The sequence below is a fragment of the Oryzias latipes genome, chromosome 3, assembly GCF_053564925.1.
Source record: "Oryzias latipes strain Hd-rR chromosome 3, Olatipes_Hd-rR_3.1".
NCBI lineage: Eukaryota > Metazoa > Chordata > Actinopteri > Beloniformes > Adrianichthyidae > Oryzias > Oryzias latipes.
The window spans coordinates 12,991,454-13,012,760 of record NC_136239.1 but is presented as its reverse complement, the minus strand read 5'-3'; the positions used below and the strand labels follow the sequence as shown (position 1 = coordinate 13,012,760).

Here is a 21,307-nt window from a genome sequence, read left to right as displayed (position 1 = left end):
CTCCTCTCTTCTTTTGTCTCACTGGTTTGTGTTGAAAGCAAAAGCAAAGAAATATTTCAATAGAGAACTTGTGAATGTTCCAGGAAAACATCCACAACTCACAAACACACGTAAGCACGCGTTTTCTGCACTTCAGGAGGGCACCATTAGCGCTTTTTTGGAGTTCAAAGCAACATTTGGACACGGAGCAAGCCCAGAGAGAAACACGAAGAAGAAGAAGAAAGCAGTCACTGCATCTCAAAAACAACATCCACTCTTTTATTTTCATAGCTGACCCAAGGCCCTGTAGCACAAAAAAAACCATGCGATTTCCTTTTTAAGTAGGGATTGTCGTGCTGGTTTTATTGCGCTTTGAGCAGCACCTGGGGGCGCACTGTATCGGTATGTGAGGGCGTGCAGCAAACAGCGTCACAAACATGTTTTGCAATTAGGCTTACATTTTCCTAACTCTTCAAAAGCCAATTTACTGTTCAGTTTTTCACTGATTTGACTGAACAATACATAAAAAATCAGTTAGAGAATGGTTGAAAAGTAAAAGAAAACAAGTTTTTTTTCCCCATAAACAGCCTCTAAGGATTTGCTGAGTGCCTGAGAATCCCTTGCATACAGGCAAAACTCCTCATCAAATGTGCTGTTTAACATCTGAGCGCTTCGTTTTAGACAGCTTACTGAGAAAAAGAGCACTTTTGATCTGTAAACATGAAACCTTGATTCAGAGTGATTGCAGGGAAAATGAAAGCTTGATTGAAGGAGACATAAACAGACTGAGAATTCAGGGAAACAAGGTTTGTGAGCAATTTCAAAGCAGAAATAGAAATGGGTTGGTCCATTTACCTCTAATCAGATGGGGAAAATAAAAAAAAGTCAAAGTTCGCCGTGGTTCGAATGATACTTTCAAGATTCAGATAAGTGTGGTTCCATTCAGGCTACACTACATTCAGGCTGCTACAGTTTTTGCTCACTAATTGATTTTCCCTGACGGAGCCAACAAGACATCCCAGTAATCCGTCTTCGTATACTTTTGAGTATTTTCCTCATCCTCCAAAACCTGCTGAGCGTGTCTTAACACATAAAAAAACCAAGAAACTATCACATCCAAGTCAAATCCTCGTTTGGATTTCACAAAAATCTCTCTCCTTTGGTTTTGTCTGCAGAATTTTTATGCAAAAATAATTCCCAACATTCCGATTTTCCCTTTTGACCTTTCTTTTGTTCTTCCTTTTAAATCTGTGCGTGGAGTACAATGTTTAACAATGAGACAATTCCAACTGCTTTTGCTTTTTGGCTCTGCCTGGGATTAATGCAAACACACGTATATGCGGAAACACGAAGGAATAGATGAATACATATACCACTTCTTATATCCAGATTTATTTCAGTGTTTAAGATCTACACATATGAATGATGGACAGAGCACACTGATTAGAGAAGAGAGGAGAAATGACTCCTCTCATTCTATCATTTATTTCTAAAACGACCAGACCTAATGAACTTAATTCACCTCTAGGGTATCTTCAACAAGTGATGGGCCAAAGCAGACCCAGAATAAACGTCATTGTTTCACAAAAACAAGATTAACAGAAAATATGTAAAATGGTCTAAATTTTGATGTGAGAGGGACTAAAAGACCCACCCCAAAATTGTATTTTTGCCATGTTCTTGTGACATTCTTCTGATTACATATAGAAGAAAATGTCTTTACGCAAATCGTTGCGAATCAGGAGAAGATGAAATCATGAAAAAGATTGTATTTGTGACGTAAAATCGGCGGGAAAAAAGCTTCCTGCTCCGAGCTCTAGGCAAGGGGAAAGGGTGCCGGGTTGGTTCACTTCAACGGTCCCGCCCACAACTTACAGGCCAATTTCTAATGAACTCCTGCCGCTCTGCAGAAAATAACTCAGGTTTTTGGTTTTGGGCTAAAAACTGCATAAGCATTATTAAAGTCCTCTAGGAACGTTTTGAAAATAGACCAAAAGATGATCTGAGTGGGACTGAAGCTCGCGTGTGATGAAAACACACTAAATGTGAGTTCTTAAACACACTCAGCCCATGGTGTTCACATTGGACAAGCACGGAGGGGCTTCTTCTTCTTTTGGTTTTTCTACCCATGACTAGCGCATGTCCACCACCTACAGTTGGAAGAGACTTGGTGTAAAGTCTCAAAATGGTGCAAATCTCGTGAATCTTGGTTCAGGTTTTGTTTGTTTTGCTTCACAGCTCTGTTCCGATATGTAAAAGACTTGGTGTCATAGAATTCCAGCAGGACACAAACCGCAATTATTAATTTCTCCTCCAGAATTAATTTACCAATTGTTGGCACTTCAGTGACTTATAAGGTATATGTGATCATGTGGGGCAGGGACTGATAAATTGCATGATTTTGTGGGTGACACGGGATAGGAGGAGTGTGTGACGCTGAACGCACGCAGATTTTACCAGCCGTGTGAGTAAACGGAAGCGTAGCCACACTCCATCAGGATAGCCTACAGGGCAGTCGTGGTCGGTTCTGGGACTGACAGATTGTTTTGCCTGCAAGTCCTGGTGGGTGTGAGCGGAGGGATCCCTGACCATCTAATGGAGGAGCCGGCTTTGGGGACAAAGCCAGCGTGGGCGAGGACGCCTCTCAGTTCTAGACTTGTGACTCTCTTATTTCAAACTGCCTCTAATCCTGTGTTTAACGTATTTCCCAGGACATTTGGACCATTTTATACCTTTTTTTAAAGAGGTTTTCAATCTAGTATCTCAAAGGCCGTATGTTTTATTTACTATTTTGTGAATAAAGCGTTTGCATTGGCCAAGGGTCTGGCCCTCTTTGGTAGCATCACGTGTGCTCTAACACATTCCGTTCTCTAAGCTCATAATAATCAAACATTTCCTTTTCCATCCATTGCCAAACCTCCAGTCCTTACATATAGACAACTAAAAATCTGAGTCCCTGATTGGTTAAAGTTTGACCAGGTTAACTTTCAATGTTAGTTTTATATGTAGAGCCTTAAAATGTGCGTAACATGTGATTTGAGGAGTTTGCATTGACTTTTCAACAGAAGCGGCTGCTTGAACGCAGATTGCAGAGGTCGGTGTAAACGTTTCTTAACTTTGTTTTTTATTGTTTACATTGAGACTTGTCTTTAGTGAATCAACTGTTGCAACTGAAAAAAAAATTTTTCAAGGTCCTCCTTACTCCTTCCTGTCCAATTTATTGAATAAATTATATCACGCTGTGTTGTCTAGTTTTGAAGGACTTTTTACAGTCGTTTTATACCAATCAGTACAACAGGAGAGATTGCACAACGCTTTGACAAAGCAAACCTTGGCTCACAAAGAAGCACTAATTGCACAGAACTGGCTGTTCTGCACAATAGGAGCAGTCAGTCACGTTCCTCTCAACCAGACAAGTCAGAATTATTCTGCATCAATCTCCAGTTTTGGGCTTGTAAAAAGACAAAATATTCCTCTTAGCAGTAAATGTTCTTTAGTTGGTATATTTTATGACACGTTTAATACCAGTTTGAGTATTTGAAAGCTCTCCATTTACCAGATTTAGGCTGATAATGTTTCAACCAAGGGTTTTGTTATTCGGCTTGATCTACAATAATGATACGGCCTATTTAATGAGATGGGCCCCTTTGCTCTACTTCATGTGTCTCTTGTCTCATATATCTGTGTAACAGCTTTTTTTTATTTAGAGAAGTTTCACCTAAAACTGCAGAAAAATCTGTACCTAATCCCTGCAGACTAGGAGGCATCAGATTGTAAGGAGCACCATCAATAAATGTCATAAGGCGCAATGAACTAAAGAAGACTTTAAACAAGACAAGAGACAGAAACGAGTCAGTCAGACTTTATTAACTGCATTTCATAGTACTGCTAGAACTTGTTTGTAACATTCTACATGTTAGCTACGTTAGCATATTTACAACACCTTGTTTGCTATACGTAAAAAAACAGACCGTTAGTCCTAAAACAAACGTTACTGTAACACTGCTAACTCCTAAACTTGTTACTAACACCTGAGAAAGCCATAGGTTGTGTCCGAATTCCCACCATAAGCCCTAACTACTAAAAAACTACATAGTGCGGCACGATGTAGTGCCATAAATTTTAAACGCAATTCGGACTCCATGCTCACTACTCTTTTTTTTTTTTTTTAAACGTCGTAAATTATGTCATCGATTTCACGAATTTAAAATCTAATTAAAACAAGTGTTTTGCGACGATTGTTTATGAGTTCACTGTCCTCTGAAGATAAAAACTAGGATTTATCAAAAAAATACATTGAAATATATTTTTTTGGTAGAAAATGTTACGATGCAATGCATTGTGGTCTATATTCGGCGATCTACTGAGCATCGATGCACACTGACTTCTGGGAAATTTCCAGGGCTCTTGATTTTGGAATTCTAGATTCTGACAGCACTACAAAATGGCGAATGCACTATATAGTGCACTATATAGGGGTTGGGGGGGAATTCGGACATACAAACAGTCTGACACCGCAATACGCTAGCCGTGTTAGCATATTAACTATTCCTGTAAATACCAGCCTTGTTTGCAAGACATAAGATAACAGACTGATGCCGCTAAAATAAACGTTACTGTGACTATGCTAACTACCGACAAAGTTAGTGATGCGTAAAAACACAGCATGACGACGCTACATGTGTGAGTGTATTTACGATAACACCCAAACTTCACTGGAATGCTGGAATTTTGACAAAGCGCTATGTAACTCTCAGAATCAGAAACACAACCAGAACGTCTCCATATATTAAACTTTTAAGACACACTGTTGTTTTGTTTTTAAATAAAAGGCTATTGTGCTCCTTATAGTGCAGAAAATACAGTAAATACTGAGATTACCTTACATGTTACTGGTAATGGACAGCTTGGAACGAAAATACTGTAGTTGTCCTTATATGCAGTCTAGTCATCATAATAGAGGGATTAACAACACTGTGAATAATGCAGTAACTGGATTATTAAAAACCCTCCACAGACAGAACGGCTATGGTAACCTTCTACTTTCCCTTTAGAGAGAATGAATCATAAAAATCTAAATCCTCATCATAAAAATCCTCTTTTCTGTGTGTTTTGTGTGTCCATGTGATGCTCAGATATAAAGGTTATTGTGACATCACAGACCTTTTCACAATAATCTCCAACGATTATGTAATATTTTCACATTGAGGCAGGAGTGGACACCATTAAGCCTCTGCTTTTATTTTGAAGACACACCCTTCTGAAGAAAACAGTGCACACAGCTTTGAACAGAGACTTTCTGTGAAACTGATTTTGTATAATTTTAACTTCTTTCTGTAATTATAAAAAAAATAATCTGCATTTGCTGGAGAAACGGCACCATTACACCATTAAATATTTATTTGTGGATAGATCTTTTTTGTGCAATATATAAAATCACAAAAAAAAATGCTGCATATCAAACGTCACATCTACTTTCATTCCAGCCATTTAAAAAATAAAATCTTGGTACCCATCACCACTTCTTTGTTGTTATATAGTTTTGCTCAAGTATCAAATACTGGTTGTCTCAGTTTTTTTCATCTATCTTTTTCTTTCCTCTCCATTCAAGAGTCAGACATTTCTATTATTCACGTCCCCGATGAGGCTACATGATCCCATTAGCATCAACCCCTGGCAGATCACAAGGCAGCAGCGACAGCCTGTCTGTGAGCAACCCTGCACAGCAAACACACTAAGCCTCCATTAAAGCTCGTTTATTGCAGTTTAATGCCGCGCTTTAATGCCATCATGACACTGTTTTAAATCGCTAATCCAGCTGTAACAACAAAGTACCTGTCAGTGTGGAGCCACTTTATATTTAAACCAGTTGGCTATCTTTAAATTGATGTTTAAAATGAAATAAACTTTCCTTTTTTGTGAGTTGAATGCTCAAACTGACCTGTGATAAGTTTTGGGTAATGAGTAAACATATTAATGCTTAAGTTTTGAACTGGAACTTTAACTCCTATGTTTAATCATGCTAACACTGCAGCCGCTCCCTGTTCTTAACTCACCAAAGCTCACCGGCCTATTCATCCGTCCTCTTATGTTTTGAAAAGCAGTCCTAGGCTGCATGACTCACTTGATTGAGGAATGAGACAAAAAAAAAAAAAATTCCTGGCTCATTTGACGCACCTGTGAGCTCGCAAAGTCGCACGTCACATGTTGGAGCCTGATTTAGACCACAGACAAAGGCGTGGATGAAACCCGAGCTTGCCAGCCTCCTCTCTGTTGCCATGACGACAGCTGCCATCTCCAGTCCCCCTCTGTGTGAAGAGGCTCAGAGAACTTGTGGCAGAAGACTCCGCCCACATGAGGGGGGGGGGGGTATTCACACATCAAACCTGGCTACACAAAAGTGATATTTGGAAACTGTTTAGAGAGCCAAAGGAATCAGAGGCCGGTCTTGAGTCAAATGATTGTCTTCCATCTCTGCCCTGTGCGGCCTATTTACAGCCCGCAGCTGAGGGCGACGCAGGGCGTGTTGCTATCGCTGGCAGGTGCAGGAGCAGGTTGAGCAGGTTGTTCTCTGAATGCCACGCTGTTGGGCCCTCCTCCCTGCCTCTCTCTCCAGGACGGCTGGTGATTCACTCTTACAAAGTGGCAGGTGAGCGAAAAGATTTGGTTGCCCGTGCACCTGTTCTCATCCGATACAGCCGAAGAATAAGGTAAGGATTCACTCTGGAGGGATTTATTTGACGTGTGAAACAAAAAAAAATGGAGGAGCAGTTTTAAAGGTAGATTTGACGGTCAATAATTGACAAAAGTGGGACATTTGAAACACTAGGCCCACATTTCGTCAAAACTCAGATGATGGGACTCATAGGCTCTGTTGAGGTTGGGGTTTTATGTCATGTATGTGTTAAAACAACCAAAGAAGCAGGGGAGAAAATAGCAAGTGAGTGATGCTTCGAAAGGCATGAATGTCAATTAACCCGCGTGTGTGTCAAAGGCTTTACCAGCATTTCTTTGGGTCTTCGTGGGCCCTTTTGTTTGTGTGAGACCTGATCCGTGTACAGTCAAGGTTGGCAGAGCTGTTGAGGTGATAGCTGTACAGACTCTTGACAGAGCGGCAGAGTGGGAGCCCTTCAAGAGAAGGCCTCTCTGAGCGTGACGGGTAAAAAGTAAACACATCTCTCCGGCTTTTCAAGCTGCTGCCTCTCATCGCCTCCTTTCCAGGACGCAGGCGCTCAAAAATTCTCAAAGCAGCACTATAGGGTGATTTAAAAATAATATGATGGACACGTATAGTGACACTGGTTGGGATTAAACAACCCACATACCAAATGTAGGCGACCGAATCTCACAATAGCAGTGAGATTTTCCCTCTGACGGGTGATCTGAAACATTCCAGAGAAAGATTTATAGCCAGTGCTTTCGCTTTGGTTATTAAGCAGGCATATTTCAACCCTTATGATGTGTCGATTCATACTGAAACGAAAACAATTACTAAGCTTTAGAACAAGTTAGACTTGTTCTACAGTGGAATCGTTTGGATTTTCACATCATGACAGTATACAGTCAATAATACCAGCTAAAAATGTGGAGTTTCACTGTCAAAAGATCAGGGTTGATTTTAAAAAACCCAGAAAGTGACAATGATTGGACAGGAGGAAAAAGTTGGAGAGGGATTTGTGAAAGTGGGTAAAACAAAGTGGGCTTCCTGTACTCCTTTAAGAGTGTCTAATTCCCTTGTTTAGTGCTGAGGATGTGTTCCGTAAATAACCTGTGATGTAGAATTACAGATGTCTGTAAAACCTCTCACTACTTTATACATTTTTCTCAGACAGACATGAACATTTCCACAATTTTCTGTCTTGTTTAAACTCTCAAATTTCAAACCTTTATAGATAAATAAGCCCATTATTGAAGACTGAAAATAAGGATCAGCTGCCAATCAAAGATTTTTGTAATGTTGGCAAGCTGAACGCATCCTGAACAGCAGACCAGTGTTGCCAGATGGTTTTCAAGTCAAAAAGAAATCTAAAAACTGCCAGGCCCCACAAAATACCAACCCAAAAAGTTTATCTAACTACAAAAAAAAAAAAAAAAAAAAAAAAAAAAAAAAACTGACCCCAACCCCGCACAAAGGAGTTCTTGTCCGCAAATCAAAAATCAAAACCTCCCAATCGGGCGGGAAACCGCAGGAGATACGGCACAGAGATTGACTGACAACAGTCAATCAGGGCGCAGGACACAGTGTGCTTTAGAGAAAAAGAGAGAAAAAAGACTGCTACTGCAGTTTGATCGATTTTTCATTTATTTCAACAAGTATTTATTAATTTTCAATTCAAAGTTCAAAAAACACTAAATTAACTTGACCACCACCCATTTCATAAAGCTCACTTCAAAGCATTTAGAGAAGCAAGGCAGATAAAAAATAGAAAATAAAAATTCTGCTTTCACCATTTTTAGGCGTCAAAACTCCTTCTGTTCAACAAGATAAAACTAAACTTACCTGGTTTTAGAATACCTAAAGCCGTTTTTTTTTTTAATTATTCCTAGGGAAAACTTGTTTTTTTCATGCACTCCCACTCCCTTGCCTGGCGGCCTGAACCATTTCTCTAAATGATGAGCACATTTGAACAGTTTGATCCAGTGTTCACACAGCAGGCAGGAGCCGGTGACAACCGAAAGCTTTTCAATTTATTTTTCAAAGAATGAAAAAAAATTAAAAAAAAGGAAAGACACAGAGTTACAAAAAAAAAAACACGCTTGTGGAAACATACGGGCCAGATGAAAGTTTCATACCGTTTTGACAAACACATCATTTGTTTTTTAGCTTAATTGAGACTAGCACCTACCCACAAACCAGGAACTACTTGAAGAGAGAATTTTTTTAAATTAAAAAAAACAAAAACATTTCAAACTATAAATTGATAGGTAGTATAAGTCACAACACCCAAAAAATAACAACAAAAAACAAAATATAATAAATAGAAAAAAATCCTATAGTCGCACTGAAACCCTTGTGCTATCCTAGGCACTTTAACGTTGGGAGTTGGGTCATCTAGACCCACTAGACAGTGCTCTGAACAATTTTTCTTTAATGATTTGTGATCTTTACTGGTGTCCACTGTCTTTCCACCTTCATCCACTTTTGTCATGGTAGGAATAACACGTCAAAGTAAGGGTGGGGTCATCTCAGATAGCACAAGGGTTAAAGAGAAAATACCAGACAAAGAGCAGACATTTGATCTTAAAAGGAAAATCATAATAATAAAATAGAACACAAAATAGATTGTATATCTGTACACTTCTGTAACATATTGATGCTTATTTAGCTTTATGAAACAATGGAGGAATCTAATGTATTACTGCAACATAGCATAAAGAATATGTTAAAAAGTCAACTAGACTCTTCATATCACTTCAAATCGCTAAGTCCGTTGAATTCTTTATCATCTGTGTCACTTTGGAACAATTCGGATGTAAGACTGAGCGACACTTCTTCTTTTGCATTGTGGTCAGTAGCAAATACTTGTAAACACACCTACAGTGCCCTCTAACGGTTATGGCTATTTTTTTATTTTTCTAAATCACATATTAGTCGCATCTGAGTAAAAGTTACAACCCCAGCAAAACAATGCAAAAAACATATTCTTTGAAAAATGTGGTATTGCTTAATAGAGACAATTTAGAGTTTCTAAATACTTGTTATGAAATTAAAGACATATTTACGTTTGCATGTTTAGACCTCAGTTTCTGCAGGCAAAGACATTAAAGGAGGCCTTTCACAATCACTTTAACAAGGAACAAAGCCACCTAAAGCCGCCTCACTCACCACAGTGACTCACAGCAAGCACAAGGGTAGCCTACAGAGAATTGAGGACATTTATCTCCTGGAGCCACGCCAAAGAGAGAACATGTTGCTCAGAGAACATTTGTGTTACTGCCCTCAGTCAGTTAACCGCATGTTTCTTAGGAGGTTTGTGTCGAAACTTTATTAAACTCTGTTACCAAGCGGGAGCGACTTTAAATAAACGAAAAAACCTCCTTATGAGGTATGATGCATTTATTGATCTGACATCCAAAAAGAGAAATTAATTTAAGGTTTCTCTCTTACAGCTAAGCTGTAGCATAAAAATAAAAAAGGAAAAAACAAGGTGTATCATAAGGTGATGCTAAATCTTATCAGAGGGCAAACAGTCAATTCCCTAAAAATGCAAAAAGTGTGTTTAATTTTATTTATGTATATTTTCTTTTATTAATTGTTAAAAGTTGATGTTTGCTCTTCTCCAAACAAGTGGCGTAGAGGCTACAAAAAACATCTTTATGAGAAATGTTATCACAATCCAAAGCAGGTTTTCTTTGGAATTGCAGAGTTTTTTCCTATAATCTGTGTCACACAGCCACTATGTACATTTGACACATTTTTCATGTATGAAATTTTAGTCTTTCATCATACATGTGTGATGTGCGTAATTCATCTGTGCTTCTTGCATTTGTCATTTGTCAATGTGCGCAGATGTTCTTTGAGGGTTTTGGCCGACAAGTCTTTACGTGAATTCGGTTTTAATCTGTTCAAAGTTTTTGTTCGGTGTAGAGCTCTGAGGTTATGCATATTTTGCGAGGTTTATACGCAATTATTATGTAAATCTTACAAAATTGTGTGATTTTTACGAGATGCATTTGCAAATTTGTATACCATTTATGTCTAGTGCATTTTTCACACATGTACCACGATGTATACGTTTTATATCACGCATACGGCGCCCATATCTGTTACGGGGGAGAAGGGAAGTACCCAGGCGCAGAGAGGAGGGGAGCTAGGAGTTCCAGGAAAGATGGAGCTTTAATAAATAAACCAAAAACTACAAAACAAAACCACAGGCAGGCAAAACTCGAAACTCGAAACAAGGACCACACAGGAACTCGGGGAATGACATAATATGGACCAGCACAGGAGGAAGGGAAAGACAAGACTTAAATACATACAAGGCAACAAGACACAGGTGGAAACACTCTGGACTGATGGGGAAAGGTAAAACTCGAAATAACAACAAAACAGGAAATACTACAAAATAAAACACGAAGTAACTCAAACCTATACAGAAAAACAAGGAACCAAACACAAAGGCAAAGAAACTGAAAACTGTTACAATATCACATTCAAGTTATGTAAGTGACCCACAAATGACTATGGAATTGCATATAAACAGCGCAATAACCATTTATGTTCGACGTTGATTTGCATGTTTTCCCATAAAGACCACAACTTTTCTTATTTTTTTTACACGTATATTCGCACATGACCAATTATCATCCGTGCAATATGCGCAAAATATGTGTAGTGGTTGTGTGACATGGCCTGTAAGAGACAATATCTGTCATGTGTGGTATTCAAACCCCCAAGCATTTTACCAACAGTATCAGAGTTTGAGTGGTGTTAAAATACGGTGGTCCCTCGCCATAACACAGTTCCCCTTTCGCAGTCGCGCTGTTTGGGAGATTTCTTTTAATGGAATTTTTTACGCTTTTTTATTTTACAGTGTACTGTTCTGTGTCCTGATTGGCTGTTGACCTTGTCACTCAATATCCTCCGTGTTGTATCACATGTAAAAAAGTAAATTCAGTTCACTTAATGTACAAAAATCTTTGATCGCGATCAGTACTTTGTTTTATTGTTCTATAAAGTATAAACAAGAGAGAAAGGTGTTAAAAGGTTCATGTCTGTCTGAGAAAAGTGTAGAAAGTGTGTAGTGTATAGCCTTATTGGTTGCTATTTTATAGAAGACACTCTATATATCCAGTAATGAAGTTTTTACCATTGCTCTCATGTTCGTTTTGGTTGTACATTGTACATTTATTTTTTGTGGTTTTTGCACAGATATGAACACAAACAAGTTGCACTACAGTAAAAGAGATTGTTCTGCTATGATGAAAGTCAGTATTTTCTCTTTTTTCCTTCTGCTTCAGATCGAGACAAAGACAAAATGCAATCTTTAAAAATCGTGGCGGGTCTACTTCTGTTTGCCCAAGCGTTTCACCCGGCACTGTTTCAAGACTCGACGGACTCTCCTGGACGCACGATTGACCCAAGCTGGCTCCGTGATCAAAAACTGAATCCTCTTGTTACAAAAGAGAATGACTATGATCAGGGGACTGAGATACCAGATTTAAACAACGATTTTAGTAGTGGGGTACCATCTGGCTCTTTGGCCGTGAGTAATGAAGAGGAGGAAAATCTGGCAAGACAGATCAGGAATGACACAGAATTACCAAATGAGCAAAGTAACAAAACAGTTAGCCTACAACTAGAATTTGATAATGATACAAGTGTGGAACCAGAATTTTCCGATGCCAACATCTCTAACTCAAGCCAAACCAACAGCACTCAGCCTACAGATGTACTTAATGCAACAGCAAATCCGGAGAACGCAACCCGAGCTGGAGATTTCTCAAACAGCACTAAGATACAGTCAACAACTTCTGCTCCGGAGAACAACACAACTGCCCCAGACGTGAACAAAGGGCTAAGAAACAGCACTGGTAGCAATACCACAGTCCAATCCACAACTGCACCAAACCCACAAAACAGCACTGGAACAAACAGCAAAACTGCAGTGACCACAGCAGCACAGGAGACGGACAGAATTTCCACTGCTTCGCCTTTTACAACGGTGCAGCTATTTGAGAACCCCGAGAGGAGCACAGAGAGTTCATCAACGGCTGCTCCCAACACAGTGGAGAAGACCAACAGGACATTTGCGGGGGGCTCAGGAAGAGGTACTTCTGCAACTTTTCATACACAGTTTTGACCCCATTTACGTATGGTCAGTTTGAGGACGTTCCTAAATTTAAGAGAATTCCAGTAAAAAATAAGGGACGGTTTAAAAGCCGTGTCACACAGCCACTTTTCATGCATGTACCACGGATGTATAACTTTTAGATCGCGTATACAGTGCACATGTCACATTCAAATTACGTAATTGATTGAACTAATGAATTGCATCTATTCTTAGATATAATAATAATAATCACACACGGTTAATGTTATACCTTGATTTTCGTGTTCTTTGCGTGGTTTATTCGTATTCTTTCGTGGTTTTAACGTGGTACATTTGTAATCCATCTGTGAAAATTTCATGTAAAGACCACCACTTTCCTCACTTTTCCCACATATATTCACGTATGACCAATTTTGATTCGAGCAATATGCCCAAAATGTAGGTATTGGGTGTGTGACACGGCCTTAAATCATAAATCAAGAATAACGTCCCCACTCATGACCAGCTCTATCTCTCTTCCTTTATTCTGTCCTTTCCCTGTACCACATTTAGTGGCGCCCATTTTCCCACTGGTCCCGGACAAATGTCCACTCTTTCCAATGTAAAGGTTAGATTAGGTTTCAGGTTCTGCCGTTGTGGCCACTGTGAGTGAAGGGATGTATTACATCAACCCTTTCAGCTACACAAAGAAAACCCTGTTTTAGCAGTGAAAAAGACCCGAAACAGATGACAAGAGACAGAGGCCCGCACTGCTTCCGAAGGGGCGTGAGACTCGTTTCTGGTGTCGACCTGAAAGATAGGAGATTGGAGTGAAAAAAGCTGTTTGCCACAGACACTTGTTCAAATCAATCTGCAATTCAATATTTTCCATCTAGCTCAGAGAAAAGTGTCTTCCTTTTGCAGAATGAATTTGGGAAAGCTCAGTCACAGCAAAATAGCCTACAGAGGGCTGGCACACGCTCAGTATTAAACTAAAACTCACATCACATGGACAGATTTGACAGCAGGACATAACGCTAATAGATGATGGCAATAAGCAGCAGGAAAACGGCTGTGAAACTGTGCGCAGCCTACAAGGAAATGGAGTTTTGCTGTGACAGGGCCAGTGTGTTCAGCACAGAGACACTGCTGTGTGCAGACAAACAAGCCAATACATATCAGCTCACAATCCTACTTCATTTTGTATGACCAAATTAATACAAATGTTCTCTCAACTTAGGCGCTTGACTGCACTCAGAGAATTAGGCCAAACTAGTTTCTTTGTTCAGTTTTTAACAGTACTGCTACTTTCATTGCATTTTAGCTAATCGTTTTAGCTATCAGATGTTGATGAAACCTAAATTTGTTAAATATCACCGAAATATCAACTCTAAAAGTCCACACAACCTCACTCTATCTTAGTGAGGTTAATAAAGTGTTAAACTAATTTTATCTTGGTACTATGCTAACTTACTACAAATGTAAGGATAATATTAGCTGTTGTGCTAGCAATACCTAGTTTGATAATATATATTTTTTTGATTTTACAAATTCAGTCAGAAGCTGAATGTTATGATTCTCTTCCAAAACGTGTTCATATCTTGCATTAGTGCTTATATACTAAAAAATATGATCACATTATTAAATAGCATCTAAAGTTGTTGATAAAGATGCTGAAAATGTTCAAAGATTACATTTCATTTCCATTAACGTCAAAACATAAAACATATGAAATCTTATAGCTGACTGAGCCAAGAGATTTCAGCCCCTCAAAACCTTCATCTTTACATGAAGTTGCATTAATTCTCCTTAGAATGCTTAGGTAATATGTTCAGGTGGATATAGTTTCAATGAAAACTACCGTATTTTCCGTATTAGAAGGCACAGCATCAATAAATTGTCTGTTTTTGAACTTTTGCCATATATAAGGTGCACCAAACTACAAGGCATATTAAGTGAGACAAAACAGTCAGAGATAAATTTGTCTCTCAGTCAGAATTCAGTAACTGGGTTCACAGTAACTCTAACTCTTGTTTATAACACGCTACATGTAAGCCATGTCAGCGTATTTACTATACCTGTAACTCCCAACCTTGTTAGCTTAACATAAAAAAAAACACAGTTCGACACTATTAAGCATATAAGAAATTTGCAGAATACCCAACCTGGTTTGCAACTCAGTAACCAGGATGAATCCGTATAAGAGGCGCTCCAGATTCAAAGGCACACTGACGTTTCATTGAAAAGGCTTTTAAGTTCACCTACTAGTGTGAAAAAAACACAGTAAGTTTAAAAAATTTGTTGTAGCAAAACTTGACTTTATTTTAAGTAAAGGATAATGTCTGATGAAGTGTCTATTGTCAGAAATAAACAGATGACACTAAAGTCTGAACTGACTGGCGCGAAGCAGAGGACAGTTGCTTTCCCCTCGTCCGTTATTTTCTGACAACGCACACCTTGAAGGTCATTATCCCACTTATACCATGGTCAATTACAAAATGAATAAACATCCAATACAATTTTAATACTTGACTCTTGCTATTTTTTCGGTTTAAATTGCTTTTTCACGAAAAGTGGACTATTTGATACGTCGTGCGGCGCGTTGTCATCGTAATGGCTACAGAGCCGAGACTGACTGCTATGTATATAATGATTGCCACAATAGGTTCAATAAAACATCAGTTCAGAGAGAAAGTTCACCTTTCATGACTTGTTTTTGTCCAGATGATGACGCAAAAGTTTGTTTCAGAGAAACAAAGTCTGAAGTCTAATTCATTTCCTCCTCGTGTCTTTTTTCCTCCTTCGTAAATTCTCTACTCTCCTTTTCTGCTTCATCCAAATTAACTACACAGATCAATGAAAAACATAAAATCACTCTTCTGTTCTACTGTTTTGCTATGTGATATTCTGTGGAATATAACATGACAACCTATGTTTGTTTTTTTTTATTTAAAAAATATTAATAATCGAAATGCCATTAGGCGTTTAGGCCAGCGCAGCGATGTAGAACATTTGGGCTATGTGACCGGAAGGTGTGGGATATCACTTTTAAATCCAGACCAAGAAACAAAATTGCAATAATCTCTGTCTTGTAGTTGACCACGTTAATGTGTCTCAGAATGCTACAAGAAACGCTCAAACAATTACTATTCAGGTTTTAATTGACATTAAAATTTTTTTGGCTGTGCCATTACCTCATAATTTACAGACCAGGACTAAAAGATCCTTCATTTCTGCTGATTTTTATCTGGTTTTATGTTTTTTTTAGCCAACTTTTTAAATATCAATAAAAATATATATATCTTTACATTTTTACGGACTCTTGAGCAGAAATTAAGAAATATTGTATGTAATATACTTATGTCCTATGAGTCATTGTAAAAGTAAATAAAAACTGGGATAACTAGTGGGATCTCATAAATGTCATTCAAACTATAAAAAAAATAAATAAAAAAAAGCAATATGCAATGAGATTATTCCACTCATTCTTTATCATATAATGTGATCGCAAAAGTAAAATGCAGAGTATCTGTAGGCCCACTTTCCCCTTAGGTCACGGCCAAATTGATCCAACCAAGTGGATAAATTGAGCCATTTATAAAGAACTGAATTATTTATGTGCATGTTCAATTGAAAAAATGTTGCATTTCTGTGTCTTTAAGGAGGACAACCCTGTGACTTTCCTACACATTTATCATCCACTTGTCTTCAAAAGGGAAATAAAACACCAGGGAACTTGAGAAACTCAAAACCATAAACTCTGTTTGTTATTAAAACTCAATTAGACACTTCTTATACTTTTCTTGATTTTATGTAATTAGCTCTGCAGCAGTTACATGTGTAGAATTACTACATCCAATTGATCCGCAGAGACGTTGAATCAGCTATGCTGCTTAATTAGTATTCAGTCATGGTTTCCGTTATTTAGATGATGAACACAGCATGCCACCTTAAAATATTTAAATGTATTCAAGAAATTATCGCGCCTCTGGCATGTTAATTGCATTAATTATTACAGAGTAAATTCTACAATTCTGACTAATTAAGATGTGTATCTATGGGTTTGCTCACATTTTCGCTCAAAAACTCTGCGACATTTAGCCCTAAAAGATGACAGATAAAAGTAAATTTGCTGTTGACAAATTATCTCTAACCCACCCTATCTCATTTCTCTACTGAAGGTTTGGAATTAGACCCCTATAGGAGTAGGAGGAGTGTGGCGTGGCTTGCTGTGCTGGGGACGGTGGCAGCTGTGGCTGTTGTGGGATTCGTTGCGTACAGCATCATGAAGAAGCGACAACAAAAAGCTTTCTCCCACAGGAAGCTGGTTGAAGAGTTCCCCTCAGAACCAGGTAGGTGCTGATGTCTCCGACAAACTGCAAAGGTGCTGTTTTGTTTGGTTTTATGTGGTCTGACAAAGATCTCTGATGGAAAGTAACTCTTTTTTTTAATAGCCCGGTTATTGCTTTATACAGACACTCATCTATTTTTAATCACAACTTCACTGCAACATATGAGACAAAACAGACAAGGGCCTGTTAATCAGCGATCTTTAGATCTGTTGGTAGATTTTGTGGCCTCAAGTCTTTATTGTACCTTGCTGCTGGCTACAGTTCAATAACTCATCCCTGTTTCATAAGCTAACCTTCTTATAATTAGGCAATCAAGCTACACTTGATCGGATCATAAAATATGATCGCTCAAATTATCCCATTTTTGTCCTGAACATTCAGGAAAATTATGTTTTATTGTTCAGAGTTCTCTTGTAGTATCATGTACTTAACCTTTTGTTAATTTACAGTCAAATTCAAAGCATCTGCACAAACTAAATCTTCATCTTTTTTTATCTACCACATAAACAAACACATCCAAATATGGAGAGTTGTAAACAGAAAGAAAAAAATATTTTGTCAGAAGTTCGTTAGGTTTGCAAGGTGAACAGTTCATCACTTTGAATTGTTACTGTTTATCTTGGTTCTGCTGGTAATGACGTGGAACAGTAGATACAAAAACATTAACTGTTTTTTTTTACACACTATAAAGCACACTTACAAGTCTGAATTCTTTTCAAAAAATGAGAGTGCGCCTTAGAATCAGGACTCATTTTACTGCAAACAAGGTTGAGAGTTTTTGTGGTCTCAGATTGTTTTTTTTCTTTCACGTTATTAACAAGGTTATGAGTTAGTTAGTCACAGTAATGTTTGTTTTAGCAGTATCAGTCTGTTTTCTTCAACACATTGATAACAAGGCTGGGAGTTAACAGATATTGTAAATATGCTAATGGTGAAAGTGCTTCTTACATTGCTAACGTGTAGCATGTCGCAAAGAAGCTCCAGAATTACTGTGAACGCTGTTAATAAAGTCTGAATGACGAATGGACTTATCTTTGACACTTCGAATGTGCCTTATATTTTTGTATGTCTGTATATATATCTATATAGACATATGTAGAGGACCTGAGCTTGGGTAAGAAACCACCTGCAGAAAGGTGAGAGGGGCGTTTTGTTTTAAGTTTTTTAACCAAAATATATATGATATAAATTAAAAAACAGACCATTCATCGACAGTGTGCCACTAACCTTGTAGTGCAGAAAATACGGTATTTAGTAGCAAATGAATACAAGACCCTTGAACATATAAAGAATTTATAAAGTGAAAAAAAACAACATTTACCCCTTGTGGAAACATACAGACATTTGACTGAAATTTTTACTGAATTAAAATCATAAAGTCAACTTTTTCTCCAGTTGATTTCAAAATATTGTTGCAGACTTTATAGGAAATACAAAAAAAACACATCTTCTTTTTAGAAAACACTTAATTTGTTCGGTTTACTATGTGATTTACGAGATAAAATCTCGTAATTTTACTTTTTTTTTTTGGTGGCTCTAATTTTTTTTTTTTTTTTTGGTGGCCCTAATACTTCGTCGTACTAGAGCAGACTTTGACGTTAACTTTTTTTCTCTTGTGTTCCATTTGGAATCAGAACTTAAATCATCATCATACTTAAAATGATCATCCTGTAAAAACAGATTATTTTTATAATAAGTTCTTCTTTATTTTATTTATAGCTTTGCACCCTTTTCTGATTAACTTAACATTCAAAACTTCCCAAGTGCAGCATAAAGGGCTGACGGGAGCAAAAAACAACAAAAAACATTTTAATGGTTTCTCATTTACATATATATATAAATGTATATCTTGACATTTTCACATTTCTTTAACAGCTGAACAGTGGCAGTGACTTTTCGCATTTGTTTTCTTCTTCCCAGTTCTTAGATTAGACAATGGGGACCCTTTGGACCTGCGCCGTGGTGGTCCCGCCTATTACAACTCAGGACTTCAAGGGGACGAAATCCAAATGACCAACATCCCATCACGCCGCTAAAAAGCCTCAAGATCAAAGTTATAAACTTTTTTTTTTTTTGGAAGAAAGGGCACCATTGGTAACCACAATCGGACGGAACGTGGAGTTTTGTAAATAGGACTGTCTTCACAGGAACGTTTGGGAAAGGGGACCGGGGTCTGCTGTTAATGATCACAAAGATGCTTCACATACACACAGATTATGCAATGAATTTGTGAGATTTAGTGTGATAAAGAAATGGACTGCTTATGGATATCTGAGGAACAGGCAACGTAATTGTTTGGCTTATTTATTTCGCCAAAGGGAATCAAATTACTTTTTTTTTGTTTTCAGATGAAGGAAATTATATTCAGATTTTTTATACATGCATACATATTTTTTCTTAAATGTGACGCTCCTTTTGAGGGTAGAAGTAGAAACACTAATAGATAGGCAAAGCAAATCAAATGAAAAGCGGCTTTTGCTGATGGACACACATGAATTATAGGAGAAATGCCAGTGTCCCGCTGCGTGAGAACAGATGACACAGCTGGTCCACTGAGGCATTCCAGAAAATTCAGAAGGCACGGGGAACAATAACATCATCCATATCAGCAATCACCTGCTGTTACAGCATGAGGCAGGCAATAACAAGTCAAATTTAAATCACGCTTTGAGATGTTCCAGAACTGGCAGTCACATCCAGAGCCGCGAATTGAGCCGTCAAAACAGAGGACTACCACCTCCCCGCACACACTCGGAACGCCTTTTTTGTCATTCATAGAGCCCAGTATTAGTATTCTACCAAGGACTTGTGCCTTAGCATTACTTAGCCTACAATAATCAGAATGGATTGCTCAGGTCTTCTGACCTCCACCTGTCCAAGCATGGATTTGAAGTGGTCGTAGCCACATGTGCACCTTAAAATAGCATGAAATTTTTCCCTGCAAAAAGTCAGGGTCATTCTTTTTCTTTTGGTTTGTTAAATTAGCCTTAACCTCTACAAATCCTGGGAGAGAAACTTTTGCTCTATGATGTATTAGCAGGGCTTAAATCTTTGACCTATGCACCTCATGCTTTTTAAGATCTAAGTGTCCTCATTTTTTCTTGCCTTCCGGTTTCACATTAAAGAACCACTCTGATCGTTATTTGATCTAATTTCAAAGCGTTCTCAGTGGTCTTTTTATGATGATTATGCAGTTTTTAGCCAAAATCAAATGTCATTTTCCAGGAAATAGTTTGTGCAAAGACAATATTGGAGCTACTCAGCTGTACAGCTTTGAGCCAGCAGCCAGCTCAGATGAGTACAACACAGATGTTAATGGATCTATTCGTGTACAAGTGGATGCATCATAGTGCAGTGGAATAGGGAGATTGTAGCTTGTAATTAACGACTACAATCTTTTTCAAACTGCATTTTTTCGTCTGCTGCTGATTCACAACGGTTTGAATAAAGAAATACACTGAAATTCAGTTTTATTTTCTGAATAAATGTCCTCCATTATGAGAAAAATGCTTCAAGATCATGTTAAAAACACCAAGATTTTTGTCTCATTTTCATCCGAGTTGGTCTTTAAATATGCCTTTATTTTTAATTGTATATTTAAAAAGATCTGTTAGTTTGCTCTGTCTTCTCAATCATTACCAGAGTGAAGCCTATAGTCCATCAATAGGGGCTGTGATCATAATTGATACTGTATGTGCCTCTGTGCTGCCTAACAGCAAGTCAGAAATGTTTTTTTTTTTTTTTTGTGGCGCAGTTCAATGCAGCGGGCGTTTCAGCGCCGCTTCTTTCTGTGCTCTAATTTCTGACATCAATCAGTGATGTGCATCACCGCCCTAAAGAATGACTGCAATTACTGCTGCAATAATAGAACACATTGATAATTGGAGACTTCAACACCTTTGCTTGTAAGATAAAACAAATCTGATGATGCCTTAATAAAACCCTGGAAAATGTTTGTGTGTGTTTGTGTGTGTGTGTGTATGTTGCAAATCTGTAAAAACTCTTAAATGTTCATTTCAGATCCCCTAGCAGTATAGGTTTTCATTTCTCAAACACATAAATGTAGGAAGAACCACACATTTACTGTCAGGAATGCATTTTAGAATCCTAGAGAATTTATGTCCTTAATTTGATCACACTAAATTGATTTAATTAGTCATAACAAGTTTTTCAGTGATTTTCTGGAGTGCTCAAATCTATTAACTAATGCCAAGCCCTTTTGGT

At 38.0% G+C, this 21,307-nt stretch overlaps 1 protein-coding gene across 2 annotated transcripts; it reads left to right on the top strand.

Moving 5' to 3' along the window:
• The first annotated feature begins 6,247 nt into the window (after positions 1–6,247).
• LOC105356446 (uncharacterized) lies at positions 6,248–21,038 on the top strand. Of its 2 annotated transcripts, none has more exons than XM_020711961.3 (4): positions 6,248–6,628; positions 11,941–12,750; positions 16,913–17,083; positions 19,004–21,038. In XM_020711961.3, the coding sequence occupies exons 1-4, from the start codon at positions 6,334–6,336 to the stop codon at positions 19,117–19,119; spliced, it is 1,392 nt and encodes a 463-aa protein (XP_020567620.2). In that variant the 5' UTR covers positions 6,248–6,333; the 3' UTR covers positions 19,120–21,038. The 2 variants fall into 2 exon arrangements, with proteins under 2 accessions (XP_020567620.2, XP_020567617.1); XM_020711958.3 differs by having other exon boundaries at positions 6,382–6,689.
• The last annotated feature ends 269 nt before the right edge of the window (positions 21,039–21,307 follow it).

Coding starts and splice junctions, on each gene's coding strand:
- LOC105356446 (XM_020711961.3), top strand. CDS start 6,334: ATGAGGGGGGGGGGGGTATTCACACATCAAACCTGGCTACACAAAAGT. Junction 6,629..11,940: donor TCACTCTTACAAAGTGGCAG/GTGAGCGAAAAG, acceptor CTTCTGCTTCAG/ATCGAGACAAAGACAAAATG. Junction 17,084..19,003: donor AGAGTTCCCCTCAGAACCAG/GTAGGTGCTGAT, acceptor TCTTCTTCCCAG/TTCTTAGATTAGACAATGGG.